This window comes from Panthera tigris, chromosome A3, assembly GCF_018350195.1.
Source record: "Panthera tigris isolate Pti1 chromosome A3, P.tigris_Pti1_mat1.1, whole genome shotgun sequence".
Lineage (NCBI taxonomy): Eukaryota > Metazoa > Chordata > Mammalia > Carnivora > Felidae > Panthera > Panthera tigris.
In genome coordinates, this window is record NC_056662.1 from 116,944,414 (window position 1) to 116,969,154 (window position 24,741).

General features: G+C 42.5%; 1 protein-coding gene across 5 annotated transcripts in view; it reads right to left on the reverse strand.

Annotated features, from left to right (window-relative positions):
• BABAM2 (BRISC and BRCA1 A complex member 2) overlaps positions 1-24,741 on the reverse strand; it is a 395,194-nt gene that overhangs the window by 155,513 nt on the left and 214,940 nt on the right. For all 5 annotated transcript variants that reach the window (XM_007088867.2, XM_042982266.1, XM_042982264.1 and 2 more), the window contains exon 7: positions 23,984-24,093. In XM_007088867.2, the coding sequence (XP_007088929.1) occupies positions 23,984-24,093 (110 nt within the window). The remainder of the gene's footprint in view (positions 1-23,983; positions 24,094-24,741) is intronic.

A 24,741-nucleotide genomic window follows, 5' to 3' on the forward strand; every position in this document is an offset into this window, starting at 1 on the left:
ATTCGGTTGCGGGCTGTACGCTGTGTTTAATATGGCACTTTAAGGCCTTCAGCTTAAAGGCACTAGAGAAATACAAAGGGTCATTATGTGAATTACTATTATTATAAGGCTCCAGAACTTAGATTAGCTACAGTCTAATATCTAACGTACTAAGTAGTCCTCTATGGCCCAGGCAGGTGATGTCCAAGCATCACGTGTAGGTCCATTGCTCTTGTGTACCTCCAAACCACCGCACACAATAGGTCTAAGAGGGTCCAGCTGAACTTGGGCATTGACAATAGTGTTGGAACCTAATCTCTGCCACTCTACTGAATACCAGGGAAAGGATGACCTTACTCCTTCCTAAGACTGTTCTTCATAGAATTCAAACCAAAGCGAGACTGTACAAAAACCAAAACCCAATCGTGTATGTCTTGAAGAAATTTTGATAGTACATCCCAAATAAGTGAGTGCTGAGCCAACTTCAAGGCAGAAGTTCTCCAACTTTGTGTGCACATAGCCACCTATAAAGTTCATTAAATGCAGGTTTCTCAGCCTGAAGATTCTGACTTGGTAGGTCTGGAATGGGTTCAAGGAATCTACACTACTAACAAGTTCCAAGGCTGGTGCAGGTGGTCTGCTGACCACACACTTGAGAAGCACTGCTTTGGGGTTCCGGAAAGGCATCTGATAAACCAACAAAATTCTGATTCAACACATTCAACAAAGATTTAGATAGAAGTCTCAAAGATGGCAGCACAGAGTGGAACCTATCAATCAATTTTTTAACACAGTTTCAGTTAAACAGCAATTTAAGTGGCTAAGATTTATTCCACTCACTCTGAAGTCTTGAATAAAAAAGCTGAATTGAGAAACTGTTCCAAAAATGCAGTATCAAGAAATCCACGTGTAAAGGAACAGAAAAAAAAAAAAAAAACCTTTTAAATAGCAAAAGTGATTGTTATACACTTTGTATTTTCAAAACCACCAACTAGCAGCTTAGGGAACAGGTGTGACTAACAATGGACCAGTTGAATGCCCATTAAAAGAAAACCATGAGGGGGGCAAAAAGCCATTTGTGAATAAGCCTCTGTAAGGAGGAGCATCCAAGAAACAGGATCCAAAATCCTAATGTGTCTTTACATTCTTAAATGCTAAAGTCATGGGGGAGAAAAAAAAAAAACAACTCCCAGTGAAATGTTATGAGGTGTTAATGTTTCACAGTGTTACCCACTAAGAATAACACACAAAACTGCTCAAGTGATTCCTGGAAGCTTTTATTACAAAGACAAGTAGGGGTAGAAGAGATGTAGCTGAATGAAGCAAAGAATGGCTTTGCAGAACAACAGAACTATCTATACACCCCACCCCCCTACTAAATTACAGACTGAACAATCAGCAAAGATAATGCATAAACTTTATGCTAAACTCCTGGTATAGCCACCAGCCAAATCAACTGGCTCTGTAATTAGGGCTCAGTAACTAGTAGCTGGTGACCGTCTAAGGCAGCTCAAATCACACCCCTTCCTCACCCTAGCAAGAGAAACTTACTAGTGATTATAATACTGGTTTTTGGCATTCTGGTATCATACTATTTTCACAAACCAAAATACTGATATTTCTGTTGGTGTAATAGCATGACTTCAGACTGGGTGACCAGCTTCGTTCACCCTGGGCTCTCTCCAATTGTCGGTTCTCTCCAGCTGCTGTTGCCCCGCCCCCACTTCTGCCTTCCCAGCCACTCACTCCAGACACCTTCATTGTGAAGCAGGTAAAGCCTCCCGTTCCTCCTTAGCACCCAGCTCCTGCAATTTCCCACCTCTTGCCCCAAACAAAAGGGCTCAAGCTAGACACTGGGAAGGGGGAAGATCCCCTGAAGTTGAGGGAGCTCTTCCCTGGGCAAGGGCTGGCCTCAAGAGAAATCGAAGCTGGTATCGAGGCCACTGGCCAGAGCTGGGAAGCTGCCCAGTGTACGGTGGGGTTCCTGAAAGGTCCACTCAGAGGCACTTAAAACATGGCAAGAAAGTCCCAAAGCCCTATGCACGTGACTTGATGCCAGGGCAAAGGGGCTGGAGTCAAAACCCTAGGGGCCCGTGGATCTTCAATCTAAACTGTTGAAAGCAAAAGTTTAAATCCTTTAAGAGGCGAGTTGCTGTACGTAAGTGTGGGTCTTCTGAGCACACAGAGGAGTGACGCCACGGGCAGTATGTTACAGCGAAAATGCTTCAGGAAAACACACCTACTCAGAAAGCTCTTATATGTTCTAGCATGATAGATTCATTTGGGTTACTCCTTCTAAAATCATTCTTTTAAAATAGAAACAGCCCCCGGAAGGATTAGGTTTATCGCTTATTTACAGGCTGTGCAAATAATCTGGTCTTCACACCGCACAAACCTGCCCGCTCTCTTGAGGTGTTCAGCGCTCATGAGAAGGGAGAAAACTCTGTGTGTGAAAACCACTGACACCGAAAATGGGACTGGTGTCCCGAGAAAGACCTGGAAGCTCTCTCCAAGAAAAGATTTAAATTGAATACTCTACCTCGGGAGATCCAGAGGTAGATGAAGTAGCAAATGTTTAGAATTTTAGTGTACTAAGGAAGGGACAAAATTGCATCAAAGTATTTTAAACTATCTTGCTCTAAACTACAGTTTTTCTCATTTTATTATATAAATATAGTTATTAGCTTGAGCTCACTATTTAAGTACTATCACAGCAAAGTCTGTATGATGGAAACGTTTGCCATTGCCTCAAAAGCAGCCAATCTGCCTGAAGCATGCAGGCAACAATAAAACCAAAAAATCTGAGGTACCTTTAAATACCTTCAACACTATTCACCACTCATTCACTCACTGATCAATAACTATCTTACTCACCGATCTGATTACAACACTACCTTCTACAGCCTCTATTTCCCCTAAAAGACTCAAACCTCTAGGAGTCATTCACACTCGGTGCCCTTTCAGGAGCTGTAATTGGCAAAGACACCGAGCAGTCTGAGTTTGCCATCATTCTCACGGTCTTGTTTTCTAAGGATGGTTTTCCTACTAACGTGACAACGAATTTTCCATGGATGAGGCTAAAGCTGCAGTTGCTGGGTGCTCAGTCCCCCTGTTTTTTTACAGGTGAAGGAACTGGAACCCAGGGAGGTCACACAGCTAGTGTTAGAGGCAGAAAAGCGGGGCCAGAACACAGCACCCACCCCACCCCACCCCCACCCCCTGCTTCCAGCCGCTCCTCCTTCCCGGATCTCACTGCCTCTCCAAGCAACTTCTAGCTGCTCAGCATGGGTGATGTCTATGAAGGGCGCTCCCTTAACCACCACTCAAATACTTACAGATTGCCCTCGGTTGGTTTACCTTATTCAACTAAGTTACAAGTTCAAACTTATATGAGAGCATCTGTCAACAGACCCATGATCTTTAGAGGAAAGAGGAAGGAGGGAGTTGGCTCCTTTCTGGCGGTGGTCAGGAAAGGCCTGTAGCTCAGCTTCTCCCTGCCACCGTATCACCATATGTCCAAGGCGCGCCTCTGTTACTACAAGGCTCGCAAATGGTGCTCTTTGCCCAAGGGAAGGTGTGTGGCCAAGCAGATGGAATACAAGCCTTGCAACCAGAGAAGGCCAGATTTTAATATTCCCTCTGCTTTTTATTTGCAGTGTAAGTCACTCCGCTTGTCTGAACTATGGTTTCTTCACCTGCAAAACACACTACCTGCCTCACAGCCAGGATGAAATGAGATCATATCTTTAAAGCCCCTAGTACAGTGTCTAGTTCACATGAGCTTCTCAAAGAAACTAGTTGCCTTCTTCCCTTTTCTGCTGTTACTGTTAAGATTTTAGACAAGCAATTTAACTAGTTAACTTCCTTATAATGGAAGATAATATAGGCTTCTGATGAAAAGACACTATATAAAACAAAGTATGATTATTAAACACCAAGATGAACACCTGAAGGCATTAATTCACTTTATAAAATATGTAAAGGTACCAATTCACTAATAAATATGCTACAGCAGGAGCTTGTCCTAAGGTGCCAATTTGCTGAAGTACGAGGCAGACTAGGGCCCAAGTGCCAAGAACACTGACTGGAACAGCCAGAGCGGGGAGCTTAGGTCTCTGCTGGAGATGGTTCACACTGGGGGGAAAGACGTCTGAAGAGAGCCACCAGCAAAGAACAAGCAGAGCTAAAGGAGGCAGCCAAGGCGCGGCGTGCAGTGAGGTGCCACGGAAAGATCAGGCGCAGGGCTGCGCTCGGGCTGCAGACCAGCCGGGAGGGCTGCCAGAGCTGGGCAGGGCGTGTAAGGTACCGGAGTGTTGACTTTAACCCTGGAAAACAGGAGTGACGTTACCAGCGCTCCGCAGCTTGCAAAAGTAAGAGTGGAGGGCACGCTTCTAAAGTAGGAAGTGCAAAAGGCATGGAAGTTAAATGACTGCCACTAACCAGCACACAGAGATGGGCAGGGAAAGATGAAAATAAGGATGCCCCCGAAGGGTGAGGACCAGACAGGAGCTGGAAGCCATCACCCTGACCTGGAGGGTACTGGGTGAAAATTCCAAGGAAGTAACACCGAAAGGCTGAGTGCCACGTATCCAGTGCTTGGCAGGCCGATCGTAACCCACCAAGCCAGGGGACAGGCCAGGTGAGAAACAGGCTCGATTAACGTTTAGGTTATACTCACCCTCATTTCAACAAAGACAGTAAGAACACAGCAGCAATAATGCTGTTCCCATTCCTGTCTTTAGAACAGTACAATGGGCCTACTGTTCTCTCAATTCCTATCTTTACTATAATAAGTGACATATAACAGGGAAATGCTTTGCAATTAATCCTCAAGAACCTAGATCGTGGGGTAATAAGCATTTGTGGAAAGGCCTCCTATCCGGTTTAGGCTGGCTGGCCTTCTCTGGGTGACACAGGGTCCACACAGGCGACTCACAGAGACAACTGTGTATTGCAAGGGCACCGGAAAACATAAGGAAGAAAAGCAAAGTACGCCACCCACTCTGTGCTCACTCTGGCTCCAGCTCTCCTGGCTCTGGGATGTGGAGTGGGTTTCATAAGCAATGAGGGAAAACTGCTTAGCACTGTTCCAGATGAAAGCCAGAACCAAGGGACAGCTCAGGTGCTGTTTGCTCTGCACTTACACTTTACAGAAAGAAGATATGCCTGGGCTTTGGGGACCTCTTGCTCTATGGACTTCTGTTGGGTGAACCAAGCCTGCCCAATCGGCCATGGCTGGATCGCTGCTGGCTCCCTGCCATCCCCCAACAAGGAAGCTGGACAACTGACAGCCAATGAAGAGAAAGCAAAAGGGCTGGGTTCTGTCCCTCAAAATGTGGTGATATACATGGCAGGCACTATGGCTTGAAGGACTCCTTCGGTACCTCCAGTTTCCTTGGTAACCTAACTATGTACTGAATGGTTTCCATGGCAAAACACATTCCGGAGTCTAAATGATCAACATACACATACAATTTGAAATGTAACTGATTAGTAGGGGGGGGACTGCCCACACTTGGAAAACTTAGTAAGCTTAGAGAACAGCCCCGACAACCTGATTGCGGTACCAAAGCAGGTGTGTCTATGCAGCCAGATCCGAAAGGGCACTCTACTGAGGAAGGGCCAGGGCATGAAGAGCCAGCTCGAGCCATGTGACATTTTCTGCAGTGAACTGGGCTCCAAGGAATGAGATCCTGATCTGAAACCAACAGGCCAGACAGCTACAGAATAAGAGCAAAGTACTTCTGGGATTCCTAGAAATCTCTTCTAAGAACAGGAATACGATTCTCAAATAAACAACCTATTGAGGTGTTCAGTTTATCATCTGGCACTCAGAGGGAAAAAAGCTATTATTTTATTTCTCAACTAGGGTGACAGCACCCCCTCAGGGGGTATTTGGAACTGTATGGGAACGTGTTAAGTGGCCTCCATTACTGAGGGGATTATTCATGCAGGACGTAGGGACCAAGAACATTAAATGGCCTACGCTACACAGGACAGCACCACACAACAAAAGGAGTTTAATCTATGTTGGAAAATACATCCTATTACCAAAAGAAGTCCCTAATGGGAAAAATGATCAGTTTTTAATGCACTGCCACTTGTCTTTATTCTTTAAAAACAAAAAATAAAAAGGGAGGGGGCAAGCAAAATAATATTTTTAAAGTTCTTAATCTGTTTAATGAGGATGTTGTATCACAAAGATGGGAACTTAAGCAAACGACATAAAAGAAAATTTGTAAATGGTTTGTTAAAATGAAAAAGAAAGCAACTTTAATTTCTAAGAAAGGACAATCCTCCAAAAAACAGGTGGGAGCAGAGGCTCCAGGCGGGCTCAGCTCTGTAGGGTAAATCTGCAGAACCCTGTGTCCCAAGGTTAAGGTCTACATAGGTCTTCTTTTCACTCTGCAGCTGACTGAGACTTTCTAGTTATCTTGCAAAGGAGCAGTTAATGACAATGTAAAGGACAGTCATTAAATGCAAAATCCCTCCTTTCAGATCTCCAGAAATGATCAACATGTTTAGGTCTGGAATGAGCAGACCCTCCAGATGTTACTATATTCTGCTGCTGGTCCAATTTCAAGTCCAAGACAATCTGCTAAAATGGGAAGGCTTCCTTAGTCCTCGAACTCCCTCCAGGGAGGTCCTGAACACCTTTAAAACTGAATTTAAATGCCTATATTGGCTTTTCTTAAAATTCTTCGAAATGCTAGGAATTTAATCCATGTTAAGAGTTCCTAAGATTAGGTTCCAAACAAGGATCAGGATGCCTTCACTAAAGCGTTGAAAAGTTTCCAGGCCTTTAATTCTGACCAAAAGCCCAATTCAGCCTTAAGATCTCAGAGGCTGAGCAAAGTCCAGAGTCACTCAATAGTTCCAGCCATTCGACAATCTACAGTGGCCTACTGATGACATATCTGTTCATATTTTATTAGTCATGTTTCCTTGTCTGTGAAGTAACTGTTCATGCTTTTTGCCCATTTTTCTATAAGATTTTTTCCCCCATCTTCTTATGAAGTTTCTTATTCTGGATATGAAGCCTATATCCATTATTTTAGGTTTATAATTTATATATTTAAATGCTATAAAATGAAGAAATGGCTATTTGGATCTTCAACCAGGGAAATAAGTGATCTAATGTAGAAAGGGTTAAAATATGCACATGGGAAAATTATAAAATACGATTATAGTAGGAAGTAGATAAAAATACCAGCCAAAAGAACTTCAATAAGTGGCTGAATTCAAAGGACATCAACAGGAAAGTGAAAAGACAACACACTGAATGGGAGAAAATATTTGTAAATCATACATCTGATAAGGGTCTAGTATCCAGAATATAAAGAATTCTTACAATTCAATAATTAAAAGAAAAATAACCCAATTAAGAAATGGAGGAAAGACCTGAGTAAACGTTCTTCCCAAGGGGTTCAAAAAACATTCGTCCACACAAAAATTTGTAATACGAATGTTTGTAGCAGCATCACTCATAACAGACAAAAGGTAAATACAACCCAAATGCCCATTAACTGAAGGATGGATAAATAAAATGAGTCCATACAATGGAGTGTTATTAATCAATAAAAAGGAATGACGTTCTGGTACATGATAAACAGAGATGAGCCCTGAAGACATTATGCTAAGTGAAAGCAGTCACAAAACAGCACATGTTACGTGATTCCATTTATATGAAATGTCCAGAAGAGGCAAACCTACAGAGATTTGGTGGAGATTGGTGGCTGCTGGGGGCTGGGGGAAATGGGGAGCAATTGCTAACAGGTATGGAGTTTCTTTTAGGTGATAAAAATGTTCTAAAATTGTGGTGATGGTTGCACAGCTCTGTAAATATACTAAAAAATGCTTAAGTATTTTAAATAGATGAACTGTATGGTATATAAATTATACGTCAACAAAGCTGTTATTTAAAAAATAGCAAGGCAGGCGTGCCTGGGTGGCTTAGTCAGTTAAGTGCCTGACTCTTGATTTCAGCTCAGGTCATGACCTCCTGGTTTGTGGGATCAAGCCCCACGTGGAGCTCTGCACTCACAGTGCAGAGCCTGCTTGAGATTCTCTCTCTCCCTCTCTTTCTGCCCCTCCCCAGCCTGCATGTGTGTGCTCTATCTTTCTCTCTCTCTCAAGATAAATAAACTTCAAAAAATAAAAATTAAAAAAAAATTGAAAGTAGCAAGGCAAAGTAGAAGAAAAGAATGACAGAATGCCTGAAACTCAGGGTGACACTTTCAGGGTTCAGTCATGGTGCATTCTCCTGTGGGCCTTAGGAGAGGTAAGTACCATTAAAAAGTGGGTAGAAACACACAACTTTTAAGAAGTCATGAAAGTCACTGGGGCTCCTGGGTGGCTCAGTCGATTAAGTATCTGACTTTGGCTCAGATCATGATATCATGGTTTGTGAGTTCAAGCCCCACATCAGGCTCTCTGCTATCAGCACAGAGCCTACTTCAGACCCTCTGTCTTCCTCTCTCCCTGCCCCTCCCCCACTCTGCACGTGCTCTCTCACTCTCAAAAATAATAAACATTAAAAAAAAAGAAGTGATAAAAGTCAGGAAGAGAAGGTAGTGTAGGAAGCCAAACTTCCAGCAAAAGAAAGGCTGGATTAAATTAATTGACAATTAAATGGGTCCAGATTAAAACAGTCAGGGTCAAGCTAAAACAAGCTAAAACAAAAGCGGTATGTATTCAAAGATATGGGCACACACAGGGCAAACTCTTAGCTCTTTCTGTCCGCCCTTCATAGTCCTTCATTTCCGTTCTGTCCAACACTCTAAGCCACGTCACATCAGAATGACCAGTGACTCCCAAAATATTTCGTGAGCATAAGAATCCTCTGGTACTTGCTAAAAGCACAGGTTCCTGAACCCACTCCCAGACCTTAGGTTCAGAATGTGGGTGACCTCAGGAATCCAATTTTAACTAACTCCCAAGCTCACCACCTCCCAAACTCATCACCTCCCTGACGCAGGCGTTCCGAGGACCACACTCTGAAGCACAGAGTGGACTGTGGCCCCCTTTAATGAAGCAGTAGATAGGGTGTATGAGCAAAGGCTGTGGAAAATGACAGATCAGAGTTGGAGTCATCTTGCCGCCACATACTCATTGTTGACCTTTGGCAGTTACTTAACCCTTCCGTGCCTCAAAATCCACACGTGTAATTGTGAGCCAGCAATTCCTGTCATGCAAATTGAGTAAAGTAATGTTTGCAATGTGTTCAGCACGGTGTCTGTCACGGCCGGTGCTCAGGGGCTGCTGGACTGCTCTTGTCTGATTTTTGTCCTTAGCCGGCTGACCCACTGCAGTGGCCAGTGGACATCTCACTGGATGGTATCTCAGGAAGAAACTTTAGGGAAAGGATTCTTAATTGAGAGTAGTGGATCCCTAAAGGGCCTGGGCTTGTATATAAGAAGTCTGTGAATCCTCTGAAGAATATGCAAAATTAGGGGGTGCCTGAGCGGCTCAGGTCACGATCTCACGGTTTGTGGGTTCGAGCCCCGCATCGGACTCTGTGCTGACAGCTCAGAGCCTGGAGCCTGCCTCGGATTCTGTGTCTCCCTCTCTCTCTCTGCCCCACTCGTGCTCTGTCCCTCTCTGTCTCTCAAAAATAAATAAAAAACATTAAAAAAATTAAAAAGAAAAAGAATAGGCGCAACTATCTGTAGTAGCAGAGGCTGGGGCTGTCATAGTTATCATGGGGTTCTCAAGTTTGGAGGAGGGTGGTAGCCCAAAAAAGTCAAAAGCTGCTCCCTTATAGAAATCTTTAGTTCATTTCTGTCTCCAACTTCAGATGTCTGTTCTTACGTTTTCCCCACTAGCTTACCCTAAATGAATTCAGGGGACTGACAATACCTCAAGGTCCTGGTGCATGGCACCTACAGTGGAATTTTCAAAAACTGGGGTCTCTGAACATTTCAGGAGGAGGAGGAAGATGAGGTTGATGTTGATGACAATGACAATGTAATAATAAGTACAGCAACTTACCACGTGTCTGGGGTTTATGAAGTGCCAGGCACTATGCTGAGCACTTTGTACACATTCTCTCATTCAATCCTGACAAAAACTCTGAGGATTATAGATGAAGAAACTGTCACACAGGTTAAGCAACTGACACTGGCTCACATACCAGAGAGTGGCAGTCAGGCTTAATCCCAAATCTGTCTTATTGCAAAGCAGTGCTCTTAGCCAATACCTACCTCTGTATTTCACTAAATACTTAATCTTGATGGGAGGGCCTAGTGGGCCAGGATGAAGGGTAAAGCAACTGTTGAGAACAGAGGTGAAGACTCTGCTTCTGGCTTCATTACATTTATCTCCCGAATGTTGGGAATTTGGGCAAAAGGCAGAATTGAGCTTTGTGTCCTATTGATCTTTGAGATATATTTGTCCTTTGGAACTAAGATGCTGAGTGACCCTTCCAATAAGGTTATAAAAACCAGCCCCAAAGTGTAAACATGCAGAAGTGCTCTGTCACCAAAGTCTGTGAGAAAACCGAGAACTTGACTAGGAAATACCCATCTGTGGAATGGAAAGGAGGGGGAAAAAATCAAAGATACAAATGGAGAAACACACCTTAAATATGGTACCAAGTGGAGAGCTGTGGCCTTCCTTCCTGAGATTAAGGGAGGATAGGAGGCAGACAGTGAATTGGAGAGACTCTAAAAGTCAGTTGGCTGTACATCACACAGGACATATGGAAAGACTAGAGGCTCCGAGTTTAGGGGTAAGGCAGGAATAGGGTAATATGAACAGTACTGAAGGGTCCATTATTTCAACTTCTAATTGTTCTGCATGACCTTGGCATGACAATCATTACACACACTAAAGGAAAACAGTTTGATGATGTGAAAGAAAGGTATTACTAAAGCTTAGCAGCACGGGTACAAATAGACTCCTGGAAGGTTCCTGAAGGGCACTGATAGTAGACAGGTGGTTCTCAACTGGGAATGATTTTGTATCCCCCGCCACCTTTTGCCCAGGGGACACTACAGACATTGTTGGCTGTCAAGATGCGGGGGGGGGGGTGGGGGTGGGTGGAGGATACTACTGACATCTTGTGTGTAGAGGTCAGGGATGCTGCTAAACATGTCGAACAGGAAAGTCCCCTACAGAAAAGAACCATCCAGCTCAAAATGTCAACAGTGCCAAAGCTGGGAGACCCTGTAGTAGATGAGAGGGATTACAGCATAGTATCAGACAATCACCACATGTTCAGAAGCCCCACGAAGAATAGCATTTATCACACACAGAACACAGGTTCCACCGAAAAGTATGTAGGTCATCAAATCTCCAGGATATTTATTTCCAATCAGATTCTCTTCAATTTTTTTATGACTTTTAATTTCATAATTAAAATGCCTAAATTCACCCTGAAAAAAATTAAAACACTACCAGGAAGCTAAAGTTCCCTTTGATCTCTACCCTCAATCCTGTTGGAGTCAAACCACCCAGATGTAAATGGCGGTGCCACCACTCACTGGGGAAGTGACTCAGGCAAGTTTCTGGCCCTCTCTGAATTTCAGCCTCATCATCTATAAAATAGGGACAACAGTAATAACCAATTTCGATTAAAGGGTTGTTGTGAGGACTGAATGAGTTAATGGGTAGAGTGTACTTAAAACATGTGACTTAAGTGCTCATCAAGTGTTTGCTATTGCTAGTACCCAGCGTGCGCACACACACACACTCACACACACACACACACACACACTCTCTCTCAATCTCTCTCTTTCTCTCTCTCTCTCCTGTAGAAAATATATACGATGGGGTTGAGGCCTAGCTTTTTATTTTAACATAAAAATGTAGACTTCTGCTCATCTTTCTGATATTTACTCCTTTTCTTCAACTCAGAAACCTTTCCATGGAGAACAGAGAAATTTATCTACTTCTTTATAGCTTCATTCTATGCCAAAGCATTTCAAGTCATATCCCTAGTGAGGATAATTTCAGTCGTTTCTACTATTTGGACTCCCAAAGTTAAATTCTCCACTGACCAGAACCAAACAGGCACAAGTTTATCTGTGTTTTTGAGAAAGAGTATTCCAAGAGTAAATGAACAGCCACTGGTCAATACCCCTAACAGAGTGGAATAATAAAGATCAGTCACCAAAACAAATAATATCCACAAACAAATATTCTGAAGGGTTTCCTTATGGTATGAACAGAAAAATCTAAAATTTAAAAATAATCATATGCTCCATAATATGGTTTTTTTTTCCCAGAGAATCATATATGATATTACAGTTAATGAAAATTTAAAAGCTTTCAAAATAATTTCCTTTGGCTTTAACACACATATTGGATTGATCACGTTAAACTCCAACAAAACTGGGAAAATAGTACTAGGTCAGAGGAGGCAATGAAAACACGGAACTGTTATCACCATTTGGTCATAAACTCCTCTTCTCAGAGAAACATGGCGATAAAAATCTGTTCCAGGATGAAAACTTGGCACAAAACAACCCAATCTTACATCATACTTTTTAAAGGTTGGGGTGGAGTAGGGAAGGGAGGGATTAAAAAGTAGGAGGGGAAAGTTCTTCGCATGTAGGAAAAAAAGAGAGAAAGGCTGTCAGTAAAGTAAGTTTTCCACTGATGCATAACTTCTTCAAATGAATGGTTTGGTTTAGCTAAAATCTGGCAAGGTAGCAGATTTTAGTCTTTTTCAAGAATGGCCTCTATTTTGTTGAAGCTGTCTGTAAAAGATAATGTTCATAGACAGGATGTTCATTCCCTGGTATGGTCCTATTTACAATATTATGTTAACTCATCATTTGTTTTGTTTTTAAACTAAAGGCTTCTCCATTCATTAAAGTCATTAGTGAAAGACAGCGTGTCTGAATTTTAACAAGTACAGAAAAACTCCAACATAATTATGAGCCCTATATTAGGAGAATCAAAATCAGACATACCAGGATCAAATTACATGCTCTTTAATACAACTTCACACAGTAAAATCTGACAACATCATTGCTGTTGGACCTTTCCTCCAACAACAGTATAAGGGGTTCCACTTTATATGTGAATTTTATACATTAAGAGCCTTAGTCATTACCTACTTACACCAAACACTTATAACCAAGAACCAAGCCATTACTTTCAGGACTAAATAAGTACCCTTTGTTATGTTGTGGACGTAACAAACCATACACTTTTTTAAGAAGAAAATGAGGCAAGATGATTTCTTTTATAACCCAACTGCCCTGTTTCCCTATCTACGTCCACACACTGCTCTGAACACTAAGTAGAAGATGTTATTTGAATGTAATGGACCAATTCAGAGATCACTGTGTAGCTAGCATGCTGGTCTGAGAAAAACATGGAACAGCTGAGAGCTGGGAGCCCTAGAAAAAGAAGCGCTGTGAACCATGGGAGCTGCACACCGGCCAAGGCCCAAGCACAAGAGGAGAGCTCCCAAGTGTTGGTTTCAATACCCTGGAGACTTGTTCCTTCTGGAGTTCCTCCGTCCCCACCGTGAGCTAAACTAAGAAACCCAGGTGTTTGTGTTGGGCAGAGAGGAGCCAGAATGGCAAGGCTCTTGGTGAATCCGTCATTCCACTATGAGACAAAACAATAAGGTTAAAAACTGCTTCCAAACGTAGTAATTATGTTAGCTATTTTGAGAGCAAGAAGTTAAAATGTGCTCTTTAAACAAATATCAATACATATAAACAACAGAATTCGTGGAAAAATGGTCATTTATTAAACATCCCTTATTACTAATGTTCCCAATCTGCTGTCTTCAGGACACTATGATATAACAGCTTTCCTAATTTGTTGGATCCCAAGCATCTGAAGACCGAATAAATGTTGTGCGTGTAATATATCATACATATAAGAACAGATACAGGAACGTGTGTATACATATATGCATTCACATACCTACAGCACAGAGAAGCATGTATATGTATCCATTTTTTTCAAATATGTGCACACGCTCTTGTGATTAATAGAATGCGGGTTCATTTAAGAGGTATTTGAATTCATCATTAATTCACAAGAAATACTAAAAAGTATTATTTTTTATCTGTTTGGATCTGTGAAACGTTTTTCAATTTACTTTTTGACCATGGTAAAATGTACTCTTTACAATGCACCGTTCTCTAAATTTTGACAAATGTGCAGAGTTGTGTATCCACCACAACTATGATACAGAACAATTCCATCATTCTAAAATAATCCTAAAAAATCCCCTTGTGCTGCCCCCTTGTAGTCAAGCCCTCCTTCCATACTCATAGAAAAGGTTTTCACTAAAAACTGGTCCTCATACTTGAAAGAGATGGGAAGAACTACCCCAGAGCATCGAAGGCCACCTTTTGTTACACATCTGTTTCTACCTCCACCCAGTGTTTGACAAAAATAAGGATTAAAGGGGAAGGAAACTGAAATAACAGGATAGGAGGAAACAGAGACTTAGAGGAGTTCAGACTTCAAGCCAGTATGAAGGAAAAAATGCTAGAACTTGATGACAGACTATAATGGGTGGTATTATATACATATGTTTATGTATGTGTATACATAGATTTTATAATATATATATATATACACACATACACATACATATATATGCTGGGAGATACAGGAAAAAGCCTTGAGTGAGATAAAGCTGGTAAGTGATCGTTGGTGATCAAAGGGAATGAATTTTTTTTTAAGTGATGAGATCTGATTTATTTAGAAAGCCCACTCTGCCTGCAGTTTGGCAACTAGTTAAGGAGTGGGGGAAAGAGTGGGCGTGGGAGACCAGTTAGAAGAGTATTTCAATAGTCCAGCTGAGAGACAACAGTAGCTCAGATAAGTTATCTCAAAGGGAGAGGTTTACTAAAAACCACAAGAGGTAAAGAACAGGAAAATGCAGTGGAATATTACTGGAATGTCATTCAAAGAACATCTACAATCACAGTCAATCCTTATAGAAAACTGAAACGATCAAGATATAGTGCAGCATATCTCACAATGTGACCAACGTGATAACCTAGAGTCCTCCTGCTATAAAACGCTTAAACATGTTGGATAAATTTGTTAGATACATGGTATACAGGTGGCTATGAGTGTGCTGAGCACTGAGGCTTCTCAGACAGGACTGCATAACGTGCAGTTTTCTTCCCCATCTTGAAAAGTGACACTGAGAGTGTTTAAGCAAGGGACTGACATGGATCCGGCTCTGCTTTCAAAAGATTAATGTGGCAAATGGTAAAATACAGACGCTTGAAACAGGGGTAGGGAAAGGGTGAGCAGATGAATGTGAGACACCATGCAGGCAAAATCAACCATCAGTTGTGTACATATGGGCAACAATGGTCAAAGGAAGGTCAAAAACAGTATGCTTAGGTTCCATGGCCAGGAGCACTACGCTAGTCAAAAATTAATGAAAATAAAGAACACAAGGCAGCGGTAGATTTGGGGGAAGGGGAGATGGGTAGTATTGGATTGTAATTTCCTCTATAAATATTAAATCTGTATATTTTTCTGGGGGAAGGTCCGTGGCTCTCATCAGATTTCCAAAGAGGTCTGTGTCAACCTACTATTCCTTTAAACATAATGTGTCAACTTTGGATATTTTAATTTTTGGCGTTCTGCAGTTTCAGATGATATGACTAGGTGTCAACTTCTTTTTATTTAGTCTGTTTGAGACTTGCTGTATTTCCTCTATCTGAGCATTGGTATCTTCCATCAGTTCTGGAACATTCTAGGACATCTTCTCTTCCATTTTCTAATTTCTCTGCTCCTACCTATAACACAGCCTAATGTTTGTGTTAACTATCACTCTTTCATTGCAGACCTTCCATTGAAGAATATCTTCCTACTTGTGAATAAATACAAATGAACACTGCATAAAATAGCATAGAGCTCTGCTGCCGAAATATAGGGTAAAACTGAAAATCATGAACTTCTCATCTTCACTGCAGAAAAAACACTGCACATAATCCTCGAGATGTTTAGCAGAAAGGTGCTAGGTTGATTTTTTTAAACGGAGACACATTATATCTTATAGTCGAAAGCTAATCAGTATGCTGTAGTCAGGAGAATAGTGCTTGAGAGAAACAAGGCACAGAACTGCCCACAGACACAAAATAAATCCAAGACTAGAGCTTAAGGGTCAAACAAGTTTAAGAAACATGTACCAGTGAAATTTATCACAGACTTATTATATACATCTTCTTTCTAAATGTATATTTTCTGCCTAAAAAGAAAGCTAGATAAAAACATTGATACACCACCAACTCAGGCAGCTGGGGAGGTGGGAGTTCTACACCAGAATGTTTCCAAAAATGTGCTATTTGGGGGCTGATTGATTTTCTCCCCCAACTAAATTCCGTTCTGGTTCTTTTTGGTAATGTTTCAAAGTGCAGGCTGAGCTCTTGATCTTTTGGGAGGCACAGGCAAAACAAAGGGCCAAACTCACTAATGAAAACTTGCTGAACTTACTTTTCAGAATTCCAGCCGAAGTCACGAAGAACCCTTTTGGCCCTGCTCCCAGACTAGTAAAACGAACATCTCAAATCCCTAGAGGCTAAGATAGCTCGTTCCACTAAAACCAAATACACATCTTCTCCTGACAGCTGGTTGTCTTAGCATACTCAGGACTATATATTTATCAAAGGAAAAAAAAAAACTGTAGAAGCACAATATTTATTATAGGATTATCTCAGTGACTCAAGTAAACATGAGTAAGGCTAAATTAAACCATGTTTACTATGATGTTCTATTACTTAAATCCTGACACAAAATCACTCGAAGAGATTTGGGGTCTTATTTATTAAGACAATTGATATACATTTAAAAAAAAAAAGGCAACTATCTTTTCTTTCAAATCTGTGTTTAGTTACACAATTTTTCTAATTATTCTAAAAAAAATATCTTGAGCACCTAAAACAAAAATTTTCCATCCTGTTATGATGCTGAATTCAGTATTTAATTTAAATAAAATCACAAATTATTGAATTTGCTCATTGCTCTAAAAGCTTTATCTGATTTATCTGAATTTTTAAAAAATTTTTTAATGTGTATTTTTTTTTGAGAGAGAGAGAGAGACAGAACACACGCAGGGGAGGGGCAGAGAGAGAGGGAGACACAGAATCCGAAGCAGGCCCCAGGCTCTGAGCTGTCAGCACAGAGCCTGATGTGGGGCCCAAAACCACGAACCACAAGATCACAACCCGATCTGAAGTCAGATGCTCAACCGACTGAGCCACCCAGGCCCCCCTGATTTATCTGAATTTAATCCATAATTTCATTAAATCTCACCCATAATTCTAAGTAGTATTATTGTAATTTTCAGCTCTTCCCTACCCTTTCCCTAGGCCCTTTAGCCAAGTTTCAGTTTAGCCCAGCCTTTTTGGATTCCAAGCTATCCAAATGTTCCAAATGACCATGTCTGTGGCCAGGCTCACTGTGGGGTAAAGGCAGGGAAAAAGGAGGCTGGAAAGGCCACAACAGGAGTAGATGACAGGGCACATAAGATCAAAAGCACATTTACCACCTTCAGGACTCAGCTGTTAAGCCACTCCTACGAAATAAATCTCCACCTCTAGGAAACAGGGGTCCATAAGGGAAACAAGCCTGCCGGCTGGGCCACAAGACACATGGCCTTAGGAGACCACTCGCATCTGTAGCACAGGGATCCAACAAGTTCAAAGCCTTCTGACCCGCCAGGGAGTCCAGTCAGAGGGAACTGTGGCTGAGCTCTGGCATGGCCTGAGGGCAGGGCGAGCTTGGCAGAACATGGGCTGTGGTTCACCAGCCCTCAACGGATGGAAGCAGAGATGCAGCCTTAAGGAGCTTACAGTCCAGGGCAACAATATAACAACAGAGGCAAAAACGTAAGAAGGAAAAGTGCAGTCTTGCTGGGGAGGCAGGTGGTGGTGACTTTCGGGACTGAGAAGATACATGACGACAGACAAAACTGTGTCAGATTCTACAGGAGAGGAAATAGAATTCAATGATCTCACAGAAGAAGCAGCCCAAGCAAAGGTATGGAAGTGAAATAAGGTGTGTCCACAGGAAATCCCAGAAAACGGTTTGGCTGAACAATAGGATACATACAGAACCCAGATTGGGGCAGAAAGGTCAGCTGGGATGACAACAGAAAATGCTTTGGATGTCAAATTGAGAGACGTGTACTTAATTCAGTTGGTGACAGGGGCCACTGATGGTGATGAGCAAGGAAAGAACATTACATTATCAGAACTTTCTTCAGGAAGACAGTGACAGCTCTGTGCTGGATAAACTAACATAGGAAGAAAGGTTAAAAGGCCATCAGGAGACATAGCAACTGAAGGACTGAACTAGGAAATGCCAGTAGGAATGACAAGAAGGACAGATACAACGGAGAGAGGATTTCCAGTACAAAACAGGGGTTGGCTGATGCCTTTCAGATGCAGCATCTGGGCACCTCAGAAACAGAATGTCCTGAACAGAAGCAGGGCTGTGAGGAAGGAACCTGAGTTCACTGGAGGAATGAGGAGTCTGGCTGCAGACACTTCCAATTTCAGGTGTCAGCTGAACACACAGACAGACATGTCTATCAAGTGGCTGGGAAGGCAAAGCTGCAAGCAGGGAGAAGAGCTGGGATTAGATATGGGGACTGAGGGGGGCGCCTGGGTGGCTCAGCCGGTTAAGCGGCCGACTGCGGCCCAGGTCACGATCTCGCGGTCCGTGAGTTCGAGCCCCGCGTCGGGCTCTGTGCTGACGGCTCAGAGCCTGGAGCCTGTTTCGGATTCTGTGTCTCCCTCTCTCTGACCCTCCCCCGTTCATGCTTTGTCTCTCTCTGTCTCAAAAATAAATAAACGTTAAAAAAAAAAAAATTAAAAAAAAAAAAAAAAGAAATGGGGACTGAGGGGAGCCCGGGTGGCTCAGGTGGTTAAGCATCCAGCTCTTGATCTCGGCTCAGGTCATGATCTCACAGTTCATGGGATTGAGCCCCACGTTGGGCTCTGCTCTGGCAGCGCGGATCCTGCTCGGGATTCTCTCTCTCCCTCTCTCTCTCTACTCCTCGCCAGCTTGCGCGCACACTCTCTCTTAAAATAAATAAACTTTAAAAAAAAAAAAAAAAAGAAAGAAACGGGGACTTAGGGGAACATCCACAGAGAGGTAAGGCTCTGGGGATGAAATCACGGGATATAGAGGAATATAATATAGAGGAAAAGAGATGTATTCTGGAACACGTTAGCAATATTATCATGAGGATCTGATGGGATGGTACAGTGAAAGTGGTTTAAACATTTTAAAGTACTAAACAAATACATTTTTATTATTGTTACAGTAGCATGTGTTTAACCTCTAGAAAAGCCATATTACGTCAGAAGAGCCAGGCTTCCCAAAATCTTCCACAAAGTCCCCTCTCCACCAAGTCCAATGGAAATGTGCCCTCCTCCCGCCTTGGACTCTCACAGTACTTAAGAAGTCTATTTCTGGTATTTAGACGTTCCAGCAGCATGACCTGGGCACCCCCCATGTGCCAACACTACGGGAGCTGCTTTCATACACGCCCCCTTGGAGGAGACGAAACAGAAAGTCAGGAGTTACCTGCCTTTGCAGAGGAGGAAATGAGTGAGGCTCAAAAAGGCTAAGTATCTTGAGCCAGGCCACCAGCTAGTAAGTAGAGGAACCGAGAGCTTCTGATGCCAAACATGCTGGAACTTGCCGTATTTGTTCTTATTTCCCTTATAATCTGTAAGCAAACGAAGGGACGAGCCACATCTCACTTATCTTGGTATCCTCTGAAGCACCCAGCCAAGGGCCTGACGCCTGGTCAAGTCCTCACTGTGCTTTCGCGGCCTGAAAGAATGAATGCGTGGATCCTTGCAGGCACACAGGCCTCCCTAATGGGGAGTGTTTGTGGGCTGGTAAGCTTTGAGTACTTATTTCTAAGGCGGACTGTAACTTAACAACAAAAAGTTCTAAAAACAAATTCTGTACTTGTGAAAGATGCCACCTGGTCTGCCTCAGGGGCTGAAATCCTCTTTTTATGCACCGAGTGGGAACAGCAAAGGGAGTGACAAGCTGGTTTTCTTCAAACCACTCCCACCAACTGGCTCAAGCCAAAAAATGGGCCCACACCTTTCGGCAAAGAGAATTGGGCAGCCTCTGCCGCCCGTTTAACCCTTGCTGTCGCTGCTGGGAGCCGGCAGCGTGAGGAGGAGGGAAAGGTGGAACAGATTGGTGCCACCTCTGAGGATGTAACTTCACACGTCCAGCTTTTCTGCCAGGAAAAAAAGGCAACTGGTTTAGAAAGCGCGTTCCTTCCCCTCTCTTCATCTTCAACCAAAGTCTACTTTGCATAACTGACCACTAGCTTTTTTGTTCTGTTTTGTTTAAGGAACAGTACTTAGTGTCTCATTTAACTGATTGGTCTGGGTTCCTGGGAAAACAAATGTATAGATAGAGAGCCTGAAATATGCGTATTTCATAAATGTCCCGTGTGCGAGAAGAACACGAAGTTCTCGGAAGGTTTACTTTTGCAAGCCATACACGTGCGCGGTGGGAGATCAGGAAACAACATATACGTGCGTGGTGGGAGATCAGGAAACAACATATACGTGCGCGGTGGGAGATCAGGAAACAACATACATCTAAACACCATAAAGGCGTGCAGTCATGTTCCAGTGCTGCCAGAAACACCAGACCACTCTTCCAGGCCTTGGGCAAAAAGACAGGCTTCTGAAGCGGGATTGCATTTCAGAGCCTCATTAATTATAATACACTCAGGAAGTTTTCCACCCGATGTCTCTGACAGATGTTCCCTTTTGTGGGGATTGTCTAATGTGGGGACATTTGGGAACCATGTCCCTAGAAATCTTTAGGGTACAGCAAACTGATCCCTTTTCACACATATGAAGACAAGACCCAAAGAGGCCTTTCCCTTTTCTAAGACTAGTTAGTGTAAGCACAGTGTCCCTGCCCATTGCATGCAGGGGCAGAGGGACATCAGCCAGACTGACAGGCACTATGTCCCAGGCTCAAGGTATCTTTCCAGGCCCACAGAGTGGTGAGAATGCAAGTCTCTTCTTGCCAATTTTTACCTAATGTGGACCAGGCCACTGGTCCTGCCCGGATCCGTGTCTGTCACATGCACTGCATGGGGCTTGGGACTTCCTAGAAAGAACCATAGCAGCAGCCAAAAGGAGTAACAAGCCTCAGCTCAGGGCGAGCGTCTGGCACTGGTTCTGGGCGGGTCCACACGGGATGCTTTCCTCATGACTCCTGAGAGCACTCTCCAAGACCGAGGCCATACTTAATGTTTGGACGGCTCAGAGTTGACAGGATGGTACGAACCATGGAAAACTAACGAGAGCTTCACACAGTATCAAAGACCAGTACCAACCTCTCCTCGTTCAGTTCTTAAAATCTATCCTACGATGCTGGCCTTACTGAAATGACACCACTTCTGTTCCATGTGTACTCTCAACTCTGCAAGAGTTAACCAAAGATATTAAAAACTTTAAGTAACTATGGAAGCCCTCAGAAAGTCATACCACAATTTGACCACTTTCCATTTTAACCCTTTTCTAAAAAACTCATTTTTAAAACTTCTACTCCAGGATGTCAGAACTTTTGGCAGTTTTCAACGGTATTACGAAGGCAGTTCTACTAAGTTAATCTGTATCAACTGGAAAAAAATGTAAGAGCTCTCAGTGTAGCATTTTCCATTTTTCTTGTAAGAATTACGTGTTGAGCCTTTAAAATACTGCCAACCAGGCTACTGTTCCCCATGTGCCACCTTTCTGTAAAACATTAATGAAACGAAAAGACTTGTTCCTGCCCTTGAGTAACTTGCAGTTCAGCAAAAGATGGGAAAACAAATACACATCACTAACTAAATCTGTGTTGAGCAGATTCTAATGGGTATAAATTCAGTATTCTAAGAGTTCAGGGAATGGCCAGAGAAGGCAGCCCAATGGTGCTCAGGAAAAATGGTACAGATGGCATTTGGAGAGGTCTATTTCAACAGAAAAAGGGTGTTAGAGAAGACACTGTACATGGAGGTAATAGCTTTAGCAAAGGCACATGGCCGGGAGTGCACAGTAAGCTAAGAGAAGTTCAAGTGAGGGGCACCTGGGTGGCTCAGTCAGTGGCGCGTCTGACTCTCGATTTCGGCTGATGTCATGATCTCACAGTTCTGTGAGTTCGAGCCCACATCGGGCTGTGCACTGATGGTGCAGAGCCTCCTTGGGATTCTCTCTCTCTCTCCCTCTCTCTCTGCCCCTCCCCCACTCACACATGCAGAAAGCTAGATTTTAGAGGAATTAACTTTTAAAATATAACCTTCACTGATAATTCATCACATCATATCTTAGATTTTAGAGGGAGAAATATTTTATTAGCAAGTTTATTTGCAAATGGGTACAGTAACTTAAAAGAAAAGTAATGTAGGTGTTGGGAAAATCATTCTTCTGAGCTGGCAAATTCCTGTCTGCAGCTTAACTGATAGATTCTTATTACCTACATCTTGCGATTGTTTCATTGAGATCTCTCTTTTCTCATCACCAAAATACCTTCTGAATTTAACTTAGCATGTACATACAGAGTGACTACTTTATAGCTGGTATCTGCTCATTTATTACCCATCCTCTCCTTTTCGGCCCCAACTTGTCCTAACCACGCTCTCTCACTCACTCATTCCTCTCTTGTGAACTGTATTGATAATCATAATAACATTAATAGCTCCCACTTGCTATAGTGCCAGGCACTGCAATTAATGCCTTAAGAACAGTGTTTAATATAATCCTCAAAATATCACTCTGAAATAGGTATCGCCATCCCTATATTGAGGCAAGTTCAAAGGTGCGAAATATTCTGCCAACTGGTAAGTGGCAGGACCTGGGTTTAAAGCAGGTATGCTTGACTCGAGAGCCCTTGCCTATTGGCAGTTCACTGTACTGCCTCCAACATTCTTTGGCCTCTTACCAACGTGGGTTAGTATTTTCGATTACAAGTTAAAACATTCAGTGAACACCTGCTACTGTAAAATCCTGTCTTAGGTGCTCTCAGTGGTATATAAATAAACGAGAGCATGCCTGATGCTCACAGTCATCCGTATTTGAGTAGAAACACCTGTATCTTGTATCAGTGTGTAAGATAGGATGGCCATGATTCATGAAGTAGAGCGACGAGGACCAGAGGGGTAAAAATGACTCAGTATATGAATGCTGGATGGCGACCACATCTCACAGACAGAAATCTGCCAACCCTGACTGACTTTTAATAATACATTTCAATCAGAGTCTGTTAAAAACTCTCTCTGCTGATGAGAAATCTATCCTGTCAGAAGTTTCCAACCAAATCTGCTTACAATCTATTTTCAATGAGCCTCAGCTTCCTTTGAAGTAGAATAAGCTTCTGAAGCATGTGAGCCAACAATAAGCACATTGTGAGGCCAGTCCTTGTAAAATTCATTCCCGACGAGTAAAGTTACTTAGTTAAAACACAAATGTGCTATCAAACTACTTGTACCACAGAGCCTGAAAGTTGTGTAAAATGACACAACGCTATTTAGACACAGAAAAGTAATTCAAACGTGTCATCTTCTTAAGCTATCTGCTTTTAGTATTACCTTTATTAACTTCTGAATATGTTTTTGCTTAATATTTTCAGGAGACGAGTTACATTTTTACAAATAACTATATTAGTTACAAAAACGTAAGAAACTGGATAGGATGCTGTTCAGTAGTCCTCTTTAGGCTATAACCATATGTACCCAGGGAACATTTGGAAGGAGTCGCAATTTCGGATTCAGTCTGCCTACTCATCTCTCTCTACAAAGGTACAGTATTCATATCACAAGTTGCACAACTAAGACTCATCCAAAGATTGCAGTGGCAGATACTGACTACATTTACTCTGCAATCTAACCTCCTGATACGAGTCATGTTTAAGGAAACAGAAGTCAGTAACGAGAAATCATTTTAAGAGTTCCAAAGGGGCAAAAGAATTAGCGAGACATGTTTGGCTAACAGGGAGAAACACCAGGCTGCAGAAAATTCATGACATTGATACTTACTGTTCAATTCGGGGTGACAAGTACAGCTTGGGATACACCTGAGTGGCTTCAGTGTCCTCAAAACTGACAGAAAGGAGGGCCACATCTTCTCCAGGGTCTTCGTTTACATCCTTGAGTAGGGAGTGAAAAACACGATGTCATCAGTGCCTACTCTTGGAACATCTTCCTGGTGCTGAGCTCACAGTCCACTGGCATTGAGGCCACAGGATGTGGGTTACCTGGATTCGGATTAAGCAGCTTTGTACATCCTTCACCATGTGCCAGCCACTCCCCTAGAGTGATGGCTCTCAGCCTTTCTGATCAAAGCCCACCATGGTGAGGAAAAGACTCCCACCTTCTCATTTGTTCCCACATTCCAAGAGGGGAAAAGTGAATCTGGTGATAACCAAGAATTAGTCAAAAACATAGCTAAAAAGTCACAGTAAACATTTTGCTAAAAATATGTGTAACAGCTCATAATTCCTACAATACATGTAGATGGCTTGTAATTTTCTTTTTATAGGAAAAACAGGAGTTATTAACATGATTTATATCTTAAGACCACAACAAAATCTTAAAATGGCCAGTAATTTTATTGTATATACCTTGGTAGTATGTTGTAAGTTATTTAAATAGCAAAAGTTCCCAAGAAACACATCACTATGAACTGTGCCACCATACAAGCAAATGGCAGGGGGTTACATACGCATCTCCTTTGCAAAACGATTATGGATGATTCATACATGAACCACGAGACTCGCATATTTTAAAAGCCTGGT